This window comes from Talpa europaea (genome assembly GCF_964194135.1).
Source record: "Talpa europaea genome assembly, chromosome: X".
NCBI lineage: Eukaryota > Metazoa > Chordata > Mammalia > Eulipotyphla > Talpidae > Talpa > Talpa europaea.
Window position 1 is genome coordinate 80,880,137 of NC_140081.1, and position 14,601 is coordinate 80,894,737.

The 14,601-nt window shown below is 48.4% G+C and overlaps 1 protein-coding gene across 4 annotated transcripts in view; it reads left to right on the forward strand.

The window, feature by feature from the left end:
- The window catches only part of OCRL (OCRL inositol polyphosphate-5-phosphatase), a gene marked incomplete at both ends in the record, with an annotated part of 42,347 nt that extends 39,607 nt beyond the window's left edge, over positions 1 to 2,740 (forward strand). For all 4 annotated transcript variants that reach the window (XM_084258493.1, XM_084258494.1, XM_084258496.1 and 1 more), the window contains 5 exons: positions 43 to 159; positions 1,035 to 1,119; positions 1,710 to 1,837; positions 2,285 to 2,396; positions 2,616 to 2,740. In XM_084258493.1, coding sequence (XP_084114619.1) covers positions 43 to 159; positions 1,035 to 1,119; positions 1,710 to 1,837; positions 2,285 to 2,396; positions 2,616 to 2,740 — 567 coding nt within the window. The remainder of the gene's footprint in view (positions 1 to 42; positions 160 to 1,034; positions 1,120 to 1,709; positions 1,838 to 2,284; positions 2,397 to 2,615) is intronic.
- Positions 2,741 to 14,601: the final 11,861 nt, after the last annotated feature.

Genomic DNA, 14,601 nt, shown 5'->3' on the forward strand with positions numbered 1-14,601 from the left:
ATCCTGAGACCCATTTGATTCTCATCCCTCTTCATCTATTAGGAGAAATCCCTTCTGCAGATGGTTCCCTTGGATGAAGGTGCCAATGAGAGACCCCTTCAGGTCCCAAAGGAGATCTGGCTTCTGGTAGATCACTTATTCAGATACGCCTGTCACCAGGTAAGGGGAAGTGGGCCTGCTCTGAAACTTTGGGAGGTGTGTGAGTCCATTGAGAAATGATAATACCTCACATCAGTATAGTACTTTTAATATTCCCAAGCTGCCCTCACGTGGCAGCACTGTCAGGCAGGCTGGGCAGATGGAACTATCCCTATCGGCAGATGTGGGAGCTGAAGCCTGCAGGCTAAGTGATTTACCTAAGCCCACAGCATAACCGTAGGCAGGGCCCAGGGGGAGCACACCTGTCTCCTGGCTACATACAACTTCCCCTGCGAACCTGAATCTGTAATGCCGGCTTTAGCTTTAGCTGTCACATGGACATTGCAGATTTTAAAGTCCAAGCCCATTTCTTGAACCTGGTTCTCTTAAATCCTGTGTAAAATACTAGCCACCTCCAACCCATTCCCCCCCAAAATAGAATTTCATGTGACCAAATTGAAGGATAATGTTTTCTTATCTACGAAAGAGTAATATAATTTGAAAGCAGGATTCAGACACGCCATTAACTCTTACCCTGGCATCCTGTAATATTTGAGTGCAAGTCTCCTGATCGGATTGCCTTCTTCTACTTGGCAAGGGCCTAGAAGTAGGAACACCCGGAATCCCCAGCTGGCCATCTATCCCCCCGCTGTAACAGGGGTAGGTTAAAAATCTTTGAAAGTAATTTTCTGATTTGAATTAAAATTCTGCGTAGATTATGGAGACGATCAAGGAAAAAAGGTGCCACTTCCATACCTCCATGCCTAACCACAAATATGCATGCTGTCCCCCCACACCCCCCTTTGCTTCCCACTGCTCTCCTGATCCCTGGGCAGAGTACAGAACCTTCGGGCTCATTATCATGCCTTGTCCCTTCATTGTAACCTCTCCGGTAGGAGGACCTATTTCAAACCCCTGGAATGCAAGAGGAGTTGCAGCAGATCATTGACTGCCTGGACACCAGCATTCCCGAGACAATCCGTATCTTTTTCAACAAAGCCTAAGGAAGCTGGCTGGGTACTTGGCCAAATTCTTCCCGCTTACTTTCAATTTTTGTGTTTCCATCCTTATTCTCTTCATAAATGTCTGTTATTATATAGTACTCGTCGACTGAACAGTTGTTTCTCAGTTCTTTTCAGGAACTTTTGACCTCTCTCTGTGTCAGCCTTTCACTAAAGGGAACTAAGTGGTGGGCAACCACGGCTTTCACAGGCACAGAGCTGGAGCTGCAGCGCTATGCTGTTCTGCCGCTGGCCGGGGGTCGCACCTGCGGCCATACCTGCTCACTGGGGCAGGGAGGAGGAGGGGCCACGCCGGCATCTGGTTTTAAGGACTGACCCTGTGTGAAGTGTCATTCTGCAGGTTCTCACCCCCTGGCTCTCAAGGTGGGCCGAACCCCCCATTTCTCTAACTCAGCTGCAGCGTACCTACACCCATGAAATACCACACCTCAGTCAGGGTCAGAGTGCCAAAAAAGAGGAAGGAAAGAGGTGGTGAGGGGGAGGGAGCAAATCAGGTGTCTGCCTAGTCTTTCCCCTGGAGCCTCTTTCCCTTGACGTCAGCTTCCGCAGCTGGCAGCAATCACTCTGTGGCCGAGGCGCTGCTTATTTTCCTGGAAGCCCTGCCAGAGCCCGTCATCTGTTACGAGCTGTATCAACGATGCCTTGACTCTGCTCAGGATCCCCGGGTCTGCCGACAGGTGAGTTTTCTTGCTCTGAGGAGGTGTCCGGGACAGCTTTCTTATAGATAAATTGTCATTTGACAATGCCAGATAGGCAGCCAGCCATGTCTGGATGTTGCACTCGGGGCAGGACACCAGCCTTAAGAGTTAGGATCCTTAAAATCTTTTTAAAGATTTATTTATTTATTTATACAAGTGCTGGGTACAGTCAGAAGTGCGGGAGGGTGAGAGAATTCACCAGAGCCAGAGCAGGGAGCAGAGCAGGCAGACTGATGAAATACACTGCTTAGGGGAGCAGCAGGTGTGGCAGGAGAGGTCTGCGCACCATGTGGGACCCTCCCAGTTGTCATTTGGCAGGTATTTGCTGGGGTCCTGTGAGGGCTGGCTTGTGCACTACTTTGCAAGCAGCTGTAAGGTCTTAGTCCCTTCTCACTGCTTACTGCTACCCCCATTTTTAAAAAACAGGTGATTTCCCAGCTTCCAAGATGCCATAGAAATGTTTTCCGTTACTTGATGGCATTTCTTCGAGAACTCTTAAAATTCTCGGAATACAACAATGTCAGCACCAATATGATAGGTAAGAGCGCTTCGTAGAAACAGGGTGTGAGTGTGGGTGTGGTTGGTGGGGACAGTCTGTGTACGGTGTCCCCAATGTATACCTTCCTTAGTGATCAGGCTCATGGCCGTCACTTCCTGCGTGCTGCCCTCATCCCCTCCCCCCCCAACCCCAGCCCTGAGGCTTTGCTTAGGTTGTGTCTGACAAGGGGCTTCCCCTTTTCTTTCTTTCACCCTCTAGCTACTCTCTTCACTAGTCTTCTCCTAAGGCCTCCACCCAACCTCATGGCAAAACAGACTCCAAGCGACCGCCAGCGTGCTATTCAGTTCCTTCTGGGCTTTCTCCTTGCAAGCGATGAAGACTAAGCGTTTTCCTCTTAGATTCTAGAGATTCTAGAGGCAGAAGATCTTGGGCACCAAGTATTTCACAGTGATTTGAAAAGTCATGCCACAGGAGGAGTCTATTGCAGAATTTCAAGACTGTTGGCATGAAAAAACTGTTCCTAGTGCAAAAGGAAGCGAGTTCCTTAACCCCTCCTTCACCTTATCCTACATAGCAAAATACTTTTAGACTTACATTGCCAAGCCAAAGTTAACATATTTTGGTGTTTTCGTGTTTTCTCTTTTTAAGGCAAAGAGGTTTGTATTTATACTCCCCCACCTGCGGATGTGTTTGCTGCCCTCCTGCCCAGCTATCAGATTATCCTTTGCACCCTAAGCCTAGATTCTGAGGTGTTCCCATTTTAGGCCTAAAGCACTACTTGCTATAGCTCAGACTTGTCTGTAGTCCTTCGTCTAAAGCACTTTTGCCCCAGTCCCACCTTGTATGCCCCCTATGCACTCCACTCCGCTAGTACCATCACGTCGAAGGAAGTCTGGGTCAGGCTAGTGACTCCTGGGGTGTCCCTGATAGCGAGTTAGCTGTCTCTATGTGGTTGTCACTTGCCTTTGTGCTACTCCAGTGGCATCTGTGTGTCTCTAACATTGGCCTTTCCATGGATCTGCACTGGGTGCACGCATATCCTCTAGGCAGTCTCTGCTACCCTGTCTGATAGCAGAGCTTTGGGGATGATACAGATAGCACCCCATTGTATAAGAGAATCAATCAGAACGGAAGTACTTTGAGTATTTCAGAAGTGAGAGTAGTCATGTTTGACAGGTCTTGCTTCCTACATCCCTTTCTGTTCTGCAAACTTGTCATGAGACCTTAGCATGGATGTGTTTGCAGCCCATCCCCCACATAGCAACATGCCTCCGGTGCAACCTTGTACCACAGTTGAAAAGCAAGTCTGTGCCTCCAGTTGGCCTCTCTAGGGATGTGGTTCCTTCCCCCAGCAAGGGCATTGAGGATAACCCTTAGAACCCCGTGTCTGGTCTCCTGAAGTATCAGGCAGCAGATGCCACCAAGCTCGCTCTCAGTCACCTCATCCAGTGCTGTGGAAGAGAGACAGAGCAGTGGGCCCAAGCAAAAGCGACTTTTTCACCCACCCGTGACAACCCCATGAGCCTTTCCTTTACTCAAGCTCTGGGGCAGCTGGCGGCCTTTTTTTTTTTTTTTTTTTTTTTTTTTTTTTTTTGTAATGAATCTGTGTTGGTTGGCAAACCAGCAAGCATCTGCTGACTGCAAAACCATCGGATGCAATTTGCTTCCTCCTGGTTTTCTTTCTTCAAAACTGCCCTGAGTCGACTAATTCTCTCCTGGTAACATTAACTCTGAGGAGCCTAACAGGCTCTGTGTCTGCCCTCAAGCATTGAGTCCCGACTCTTCTGGCGTATCCGAGGAGAGAGGCCGGCTGTACCACCGCTGAGGGTTCTCCAGGGGTTCTCTTTGTAAGTTGAGTTCTTTGGGGAAAGAAAAGGTATGTATCCTGTGACAGATGGGTAAACCCTTTCCTGAGTGGGAGTTATGGATTTAGGAATCAGGTTACTGGTGCCAAATAGCTGCAGAGGTGATAGATCAGGGGATGGGTGTTGAACTCAGTTAGTAGAAGACTACAAAGCAAACAGTTTAGTCATGTCCACTAGAGATGTCTTCTCCAGGCAGGACGTGGTCACAGCAGAGGCAGTGTAGATGCCGTGGCGAGCTCATCATGCGCAGACAGGGAAATGCCTATCCTGGGCACACTCTCTAGTGTATTGCCAACCCGGGACCTCTGGGTGACGAAGGATGTGGTCAGTGGGGGCTGTGTACAGCATTTTAGCTCTTTCTTCATAAGTCAAATGCACTAAGTTGGTTAACTGCCTCAATCTCTTTACCAGCTCTGGGCCTAAGATGTACAGAGTTGAGGGTTTTAGACAATCTCTAAGTAGGGGAAACAAGAATAGAGCAGACATGACAAATCTGCTTCCCTCCTGTGCCTCCTCCAACACTGCAACCTCTAATTGCAAAGTACCTTTAATGTACTGTTCATACCTCCTCTCTCGCAGGGAGTTCAGATCCAACCAGTAGGGAAGGACTCTGCATTTGTTGTTCTAGGGAAGAGATGGTTCAAACCTACGTGGTGACGTCACGTTTGTCTCCTGTTTTCTGATTCTTATTCTGTAGTTGTTATGTTTCCCCAAAAATGTCCTGGTCACTAAGCAAAGCTGCTAGTGGGATTCTGTATTCTGTGTCATCTTTTTTTTTTTATTATAATTTATTGCAATTTTTTCTGAATAAATATATGTTGTGTGAAAAACCAAAGTGTGATCTTGGTGAGGAGGAACTTGAGGAGGGAGGCTTAGGTGGCTGGTCCCACTTGACGGTCGCAGTCCCCACAGCGCTGCCTGTCCTTTCACTTCCTGCCTCATGCGGAAATAGCATTTGTGAGAATTCTCAATATATTCACCAGCTCGGGTCCTGAGATAGACAGAGTTGAAGGTTTTAGATAATTTCTAAGTAGGGGAAACCAAACAGAGCAGACATAAGAAATATGCTTCCCTCCTCAAGCAGATTGAAGTAAGAAGCAGCCGTGACTCCTCCGAGATGAATAACGTCCATGCTTTCAGAGACCGGCCAAGGAGCCTTATTTTAACCCCAAGGTTTCAGGCAAACAAGTAACTGTCAGGAGAAAGATGTTGATTTTTAATGTGTGCATATGTCACACTAGGTCAGATTGCTCCCGCCCCAGCAGTCTGGCAAACCCTAATACACTCATTTTGGGAGAACCCAGCTGTCCTTGTAAATACAGTCTCAGTACTTTAGACCTGCCCCCGGCCCCAAAGAGCCTGTTTTCACGTCATTCATTTTGCAACTTTTGAAATCCAGGTTTATTAACTCTTGAGATGATGAAGTTCATAGAGTTAACACTGCATGGCAGGGAAAGAGGACGAACTCTAGCACTTGAAGAGGAAACCCCTAACGAGCATGGGGCCATCACTCCCCTGCTGGTCTCTGCTACAAAATTGCATATTCTGGTTCCTTCCCCTTTGGGACTGAAGAGGCCTCAGCTGGAGTTTTCTTCTCAACCAGGGCCCTCTTCCAGGTCCCTCCAACTATGAGCTTGACCCTGATGAATGTGCTGATTCAGTGTTGTCATGAACAGTTTTTCCAGCCCCACCCGCCGCCTTGGCAGAAGAATGTGTTCCCTTTTGAGAGCGATTTCCCCCAGTGGATGGAGACTGACCCCAGCAGTTTTGCACACAGCTGCAATGTGGCAGAACAGCCTCAGTGGCGACCTTTCCTGAAAAGAAACTGCTGCAGGAGCGTCCTTACGGCCTTTCTGACTGTGGGACAAGTTGAAGATCAGCTCCTGGTGTAGCCCGATCCTGAAAGCCCACACTCTGCAGTGGAGTCATGAGTGTCAGTGAGACAACCTTAGTGATCTTATCCAGCCTCCCTGGACAAAGGCAGAGTCACGACAACGGGGGACTTATGGTCACTTAGGGATACCATGACATAGTGGAAAAAAGAGCTCAAGGTTTAGAGGTAGACTGGTTCTTTTTTTCCAACTTCTTATTAAATTTTCGAACAGTCACAAAAGTCAAAAGAGATACAAGGAACAGTCCTTAGCCTGTATTCACCAATGCTTAACATGTTGCCACATGTGTCTTATCACAGCAAGGCCTGGTTTTCAGTCTCACTTCTGCCACTCACTTCCTGGCTGTGTGTGACCTTGGACTGGCTAATCTCCAGTTCCCTGGTCTATACAACGGAATGAGCATAGTACCGATCTTACATGGCTTAACTGCATCCACCTCACTTCCCAGTCAAAACCTCAGTGTCTTCCCAGTGCATTTAGAAGAAAATCCAAACTCCCACAGGCCACCAGTCCCATCTGATCAAATGAGAAGGAAATGAAGCAGCAAGCACAGTCCCTGGCACATGGTGGCTGCTACACAGCAGGTCCACGAGAAACGTCATTTCATTCAACATTGTTTTGTCGTAACGATGAGAAAAAAAAAAAAAAGAGAGAGAATCCTGGCTGAAAATGAATGAAAGGACATTATTCCAGGGCCTGGTTTCATTATACTTTGCTTTGCTTCAAGTCCTAGTTTCCAAGAACCTGCCCATGTTGTTCCATGAGGACGTGCTGTAGATGCTGATCTATCCCCAGCTGCATCCAGCTCGCCACTATATTACACTTATATTTGCCAGTCTCGGTTCCTCTTCACCAGTAAGAACAGAATTTTGAAGAAAGGGAAAGTAGTGTCACTTATTTGCCGACAAATAAATGTCTGAAAGAGCGCCACCCCCTTACTAGCAGAGCATGGGGGTGTAACTAGAGTTGCAAGGACATGAAAGAGGGGAGCACGTTAGGGTCAACACACCCATTCTTGGAAGTGCCTGGTGACTTGGTTGACACCCGCTCATTTTCGTCACTGGTGCTCAGCCATTCTTACGTGGCCTTTGCAAGTTTCTGTCCTTGGCTTTGTTTTGAAGTTTCTTTGTAGAAGGTCCTTTGCCCTCAGAATGCAAGGCAAAAAGCACGATGTTAGCTAAACGTACATATCAAGGCTTGGTAAACTTAGAGGGGAAAGGAGTGTTTCTCTCCAAGGTAGGAGAGAGATTGACGTATCACGACGGCCACACTGCCCAAGGCTTTAGGGCTCATTTGCTGTAATGGCCTGGCAGCCAGGAAAAGTCGGCCCCCCTGCTCAGCTTACTCCACTTCTCACCTTCCCCTACCACTAGACACTTTTGTACTTCTATACTTTCTAGGTTCCAGAGTTTCAGGACAAATCTTTTTGGGAGTGGGGACAAGGGTTCAAATCCCACCTTTGCACATTCTGGATGGATGATCTTGGGCAAAAGTTAGTTTTCCTCTCTGGGCCTCACTTTCCACACCTTAAAATGAAAGTAATAATATTACTTTTCCTCATAGGATCGTCACGAGGGTGAAATCAGCTAACACATTCAAAGGGCTAAGACGCTTGCTTGGTACATAAATGCTAAATACATAGGCGTGAGTATTATCCCCAACCCTACACTGGCCTCAAAGCCCAGAGCCCTCTTCTGCTGCCTCCAATTTCCAGCAGGTGGCTGCAGCCTTTTCTTGGGGAAAAGGTAGAAGTCATCAGTGAAAACGGCCCTCTCAGCGTCCTGCCCTGCACAGCCAACGTCTCCAGCTTCCCTTCATTCACCCCCTTCCTACTTGTCCCAGAAGTAAGTGATCCTCCTCCGTTCCAGGGCCAGCTCTTCTGCGCTTTCTCAATCCCTCTCCCACCCTCACCGGACTTGTCATCACCCATTAGCCCTCCTCTTGCATCTTATTATCAGCCATTCATTCAACAAGTACTGAGTGTTTCCTGTGAGCCAGGCGCTGTTCAAGGTGCTGGAGATAGAGAAGAAAATGAGATAAGGAGGCTGCTGTAGGGTGCTTCCCTTAGCAGGGAGGCAGCATGGGGTTAACAGGCTAGAGATAAACCACACACCATAACTGGATCAGGACAGGTACTCTGGATGGCTTCAGGGCAGGGCTGTGTTCCAGAGAGCAGGCAGCAACACTTGGTCAGGGAAGGCTGCCTCGAGGACATGATGTTTGAGCTGAGGCCTAAATCTCAAAAGATTCTATAGCTTCATTTAAAAAGCCAGCCATGCAGGATAGGGTAGGGAACATTCCTAGCAAAGGAATGATCAAATGTAACGTCCCCAAGGCAGTAAAGCAGCTTGGCAACTGTAGAAGTTCAGGCACAGCTTGATAGGACAGACTAGATAGCTGGACTGCCTAGATTGGCACCCCAGCTCAATCACTTTCTAACTGTAACCATGGAAAATATAGGTGACTTGCCAGTGAGGACAGAGTTGGGGGAGGGGAGTACTGGTCAAGGTCGGGGGTGAAGAGGTTGCCTTTGTCTGACTTGCAGCAGGAAGCCATGGATGATGGACAGGATCTGACGCCTCCCGCTCCCTGTTTGTTCCTTCTCCTAAGCTTAGTAATAATAACTAGGAACTCCCGTCATCGCTGATTCCAGGTGCTGCATTAACACATCGACACCACCTTTAGCTGTGACGAACCGCCTATAAGGGCTGCTTTACCCACTTTCATAGATAGAAAAATAAATGAGGCTCAAGGAGGCTGCCTAACAGGATACTTGTCTGGCAGCAGATCAGAATGACCCCAGACCATAATCTGCGGTCTTAAACACAGGTGCTGTCTCCACTGCTGGAGCAGGCCTGAAGGTGGGAATGCTGCTTAGAAGTCCTCTCTTCAAGCCTCACCCCAGGATTTCGAGTCAGGTAAGGGACCTGCCAACAGCTCAAACTCAACCTGCCTTCGACCCTGACCAGCTTTTTCTCTCCCATTAGCCAGCTGTGAACCCTTCATTATTTTTGGTGTCTGCCCCACTTCTAATCAGTCACCAATTGTAATTCAACAAATATTTGTCAAGCACCTGCAACATGTAGGCCCCTCTGCAAGGCTCTGAAGGAAACTAAAGTGAGTAAGACTGATCATCACAAGACAAGACTCTTACATGTAAATTTTTTTAAGAGGAGGGAGGGAGAGGACGGGAGGAAATTGGATGGAACAGTCACATGAAAGGGACCAAGGTCAGATGTTCACAGTCTCCTCCTTCCTTCAAATTCAGACCCTCATTATCTTAGGCCTGGGGTATCCCTTTTAATCCCTTTCTTACTAGTTTCTCAACTTCCAGTTCCTCGCCCTTTATTCTATCCTACACATCACTCCTGCACTAATCCCCCCCACTACACTGCTTTGATGTCACACCCCTAATCAAAATCCCTCTGCTCTCCCGCTTTCCACAGAACTTCCCATTCGGCCTGGTCCAATTCAGAGTAGGCCTTAAAAGTGCTCATTATAGAGAGTCTCTTCCACCCACCTTTCCAGCCAAATTTCCCACACGACCTCAGGCCCTCCCCTTCCTAAAAAAGTACACAGCCCACTTTGGCTCAGTCTAGGCCAGCCACCTGGAACTCCTCCACCCTCCCAAACCCTATCAAACCCAAATGTCACCTCTTCCAGGAAGCCTTTGCCCAAGGCTCTCACCTTCCTTGAACAATTAGCACCTTCCTTTTGCACCATTATTTTAACACATCACACACAAGAAAGGTGTCTAGAAGCATCACAGGAGTGGAAACCAAGCCGGACATATTCTGCCCCATCTCCATGCCTGCTTGTCCAGGAGCAAATGAATGTTACCTTTCTAGAAATATGGCAATATGTGCCAAGAGCCTGGAACATTGAACGCATTGTGAAGGGGTCACACTCTTCATCATTCTCATCATTCTCCTAGAAAATACTCATCATTCTCCTTCTAGAACATGATCCTAGAGGAGCAAAAGTCCTATGGCCCTGATGTTCATCCCCGTGAGACTCATTAGAGCAAAAGTCTAGAGAGGACCCACATAGACTTCACAAGCAGCAGGTGTGTAAATAGCTTATCAATTTTTATGACTGGAATATTATGCAGCCCTTACAAAGGATACTGCAAGAATAGTAAATGGATTGTGCTTAACAATGGGAAAATGTTAAGATGTAACACTGAGTGGAAAAGTAGGGTATAATAGGCAGGCAGAATGTTTCTACATTTTTAAAGTCAGATATGATGATAATATGTGAAGATAACACTTGTAACATGGCATGGTGGCTACAGTTAAGGATACTGTCTTGTGTATTTTTTTAAGATTTATTTATTTATGCATACAAGAGCTGGGGTACAGGCCAGAGATGCGGGGGTTGGGTGGGTGAGAGGATCCACCAGAGACAGAATGGGAAACAGAACAGGCAGACTGACTGAAAGACACTGCTGAGGGGAGCAGCGGGCGAGAAAGGAGAGGTCTGCTGCGCCATGTAGGTAGCTCCCTGGGCAGGGATCGACCTTGTGCTGCAGAAGCTGTGGATTGCTTCATAATGCGGTGCTTAACCCCTTGCTCCACCAGGGAGGCCCCTGTCTTGTGTATTTGAAAGTCAGTAAGACTAGATCTTCAAGGTTCTCGTTACATAGAAAAAAATGAATAGCTGTATGGTGATGGATGTGAACTAGACCTGTGACCCCTTCACAATGTATTCAAACAGCCAATCATGTACACCTGAAACCAACATAATAGATGTTAATTACATCTCAATAAAAAAATAGGCACAAAAATGGTGAAAATCAATGCCCCATCCTGTCAATAGCAGTCACCCCCAGGTGGGGGCCTTTGGGGAGTGGAGGCTCCAGAATTTCCAGAGAAGGTTTAGAAGCCATTGCAAGGTAGGCTAGGGAACTTGTCTTGAAACTGTGCTCTGCTTTTGCATAGCAAGCTGACTTTTTCCTTAAATTGCTTGTGCATTTGAAGTGATTTTGGCGGTGCTGATGGAGATGGTGGTAAAGCCCCCTCAAGCCATGCTTTGGTGCCAAACTAAATTATTTTTTTTGTACTTTTATACTTGTCTAGTTCTCTAAATGGTTTACAGTGAGCACGCATTACTTCTACAATCAGAAAACAATTAAATACAACATTATTCCATAAAAGAAAGAAGCGTCTCTGTGTTGGAATGAAGGGACCCAGTGTCCTGCTCAGGCCCGTGGGTGGCTGGAAGAGAGCCTTGTGGGCAGGCACTGGGTTCCCTCCCTACCGTGCCCACTGCCCTGCATCCGGGCCTGCTCTGCCCCTTGGACCTGCAGGCTTTCCTCCCCAGCTTCTGGCCACGAGGTCAGCCCCCAGGCAGCCTCCGAAGCCCCAGCGCCCAAGGTCTCATCTTGACTGTGAGCTTTTGGTTGCCAGGGCCAGGGCGCTCCCAGACAGCCCCGCGCAGGGCACAGCAGCCCGAGCAGGGGACTCTTCTGAACCTCTCAGCATTTTGTAAGTCAGATATGAAGATAATATGTAAAGATAATGTATGTAGACCTGTGACCCCTTCACAATGTATTCAAACAGCCAATCATGTCCACTTGAAACCAACATAATAGATGTCAATTACATCTCAATTAAAAAAAAAAAAAAAGGCCCCAAAATGGTGCTCCAAGGAGCGAAGATCTCCCTGTTCGTCCCTGTGACCAGCAGATGGCAGAGGAGAACCATGTGCCCAGTTACGAAACCCGCATTTAAAGCTGCAGTTTCTTTTCTGGTTTCATGAACATGTCTTTCTATTTTGAGGAACTTGATTGACTATTCTCCTTAAGATCGCTTACTTATGGCCTAAACAGTCAACAAAACTGAAAACATTTTTTGCAGGACTGGATTGAAATGGTCTTGGAGGTTTCAGGCCTATAGTTCACTAAAGCAGGCAGCGTCCAATAAGACTTTCCTCTCCTGCCTGCACCGTCCCTCCATGTTTCAAATTACTTAGAAAATTCCTCTGAGGGTGGGAGGTCATTTTCCTGCTGAGATTGATGAGTTTTATCTTCTTTGGAGAAGGGTCTGATGGGATGTGCAGGAGGGACGGAGACAGTAAGGCAGCTGCGGGAGGGGGATACACACCGGTGCAAATGGAAGGAGGCCTGGCCAGCGAGGAGACATGGGAAGAAAGGAGAGCGACCAAAGGGAGCGAGACTTGAGAAGCTGATCTGATTTGGAAATAGGGCTGTTGCCGATGTACTAGGTTAAGTAAGATGAGCTCCGGCTGGACGAGGCTCGGCCTCATCTCAGATGACCAGTGTCCTTGTAAAAAGGGGAAATTCGAACACAGAGACATCCACACAGGGAGAGCCCATGTGAAGGTGAAGGGAGAGATCTGGTGATGTGTCCAAAAGCCCTGGAATGCCAGAGGTGGCCAGTGAACCACCAGACACCAGGAGAAAGGCCTGCAAAGACCTCCCTTGAAGCCCTCAGAGGATGTAGCTGTGCCCACGCCTTGATCGTGGACTCTGGCCTCTAGCACTGTGAGACAATATATTTCTGTTGTTTGGGCCCGCAGCCTGCAGCCCTTTGTTAAAGGCAGTCCCAGCAAATGGACTCTTTGGGGGAAAACTGTCAGGGGCAAATGAGATGATGGCAGAGCATGGACAGAGTTCCTCCTCTGCCCCAAGACTGGTGGACATGATGCAAGGGCGTAAAGGCAGAAGGAGAGAAAGCAGTCTGGCCATCCTTCCACAGCCTCGCTCTCACCAGAGGCCCCTCCCCTTGCTGTTCGGCGTTCTCACCTCCACGCAGCCCTTGAGCTGCTCTGGCCTTCCCTCCGACACTATTCTCACCAAGGTCTCCAGCAGCCTGCAGGTCACGAAAGCCAAAGTTCACTGGCCAGTGAGATCTCCACTTCTAGGCATCCCATCCCTTCTTCTGGAACACTCTGTACCACCGGTTGCCAGGATCCAAATTGCCCTGCTTTTCCTCCCACCTCACTGACCACTTGGTCTCAGGCTCCACCCAGGCTGGCCTTGCTCCCTGTCCTCACCACTAAGTGACGCTCCTAGGCCCTGGGCCTGGGTCGCTTTTCTTATTCTACATTCTCACCCCATAAACCCCGCTCCCCCCTCTGTTACCTCCTACCTGCCAGTGAATCCCAAAACTCTCTCTAGCAGTGTCCTCCCCTGCCACCTTCTGCAGCAGGTGCCTTTGCAGTGGCATCACATCCTATTCAGGACACATTCTAAGGCCAATTGCTTCAGGCAAACATTGAATATACCCAGAAATAGCCCTTAAGTATCCCAAAGTTGGAAATAATGCTCCCAGGAGGTAAGTCATGCATGTGTGTGTGCTGTGCTCACATGTCCTCATGCCCATATGTGTGCATGCACACATGCCATGAAGTGGCATCTTTAAATGCATGACCCACACCCAATGCAGGGAGATGTCACATTGTGACGGGCATGGAAAAACTGAGACACTGAAGGGACAACAAACCTGATTTTTCATCTCACGCCCATTCTAGACCACCAACTCACATGGCTAATGTTGCAGGTGGCATCACTAGAACAGTTTCTGCTGCCAGTTTGGCAGTGTGAATAGAGTTGGGTTCAGGTGACTCAGTGTTGAATGTGTGCCTACTGCCACCTGCTGCCCAGCTCTGCCAGGACGTCCCACGGCCATCTTAGACTCAACAGATCCAAAGCGGAACCCACTGTTCCCTCCAAAACCCCCAACCTGCTCTTCCTGTGTTCTCAATGAAAGGCAACACCATCCACCCAGACAAGCCTCCTGTCTCTACTTGGACAGTAGTATGAGAGGCGGCCCAGTCTTGGCCAGTGTGCTTGGCATCAGGCAGGGGCGAATTGCTGGTGTGCAGTAACCCAAGTTGAGATTTGGACTTAGGCCAGGGACAGCTTAGGAGATCCAGAGGGCCAGGATAACCTGCTCTGAGAGGGTGGGCACAGGACACACAACTGAGGGCCCTAAGCCAGATGGGTGCCCACCTCCCCAGCCACACAGGCCCATTTAAGATCTCCACTATTTGATATGGTGTCCTCCTGTGGACAGATGTATAATTCAACTCTGGACAAGTCTCCAGAATTATATCTCAGTCGCTCTCAGCTCTCAACGGTTGGCAGAGTATGAATCATCAGCCAAATCCAGCCCATTGCCTGTTTTTGTCAATAAAATTTTATTAAAATGCAGCTTAGGGCCTCCCTGATGGCGCCGGTGGTTGAGCACAGTGCTGTGAAGCTGTCTGCAGCCTCTGCAGCATGAGTTCAATCCCGGCCGGCCGGGGAGATGGCGCAGCAGACCTCTCCTGACTCACCCGCGGCTCCCCTCAGCAGTGTACTTCGGTCAGTCTGCCTGTTCTGTTCCCCACTCTGTCTCTGGTGAATCCTCTCACCTTCCTGCACATCTGGCCTGTACCCCGGTTCTTGTATGCATGAATAAATAAATCTTAAAAATAAAATGCAGCTCAATTCTTTATAAAAGCAGCATTAAGTGGTTGCCA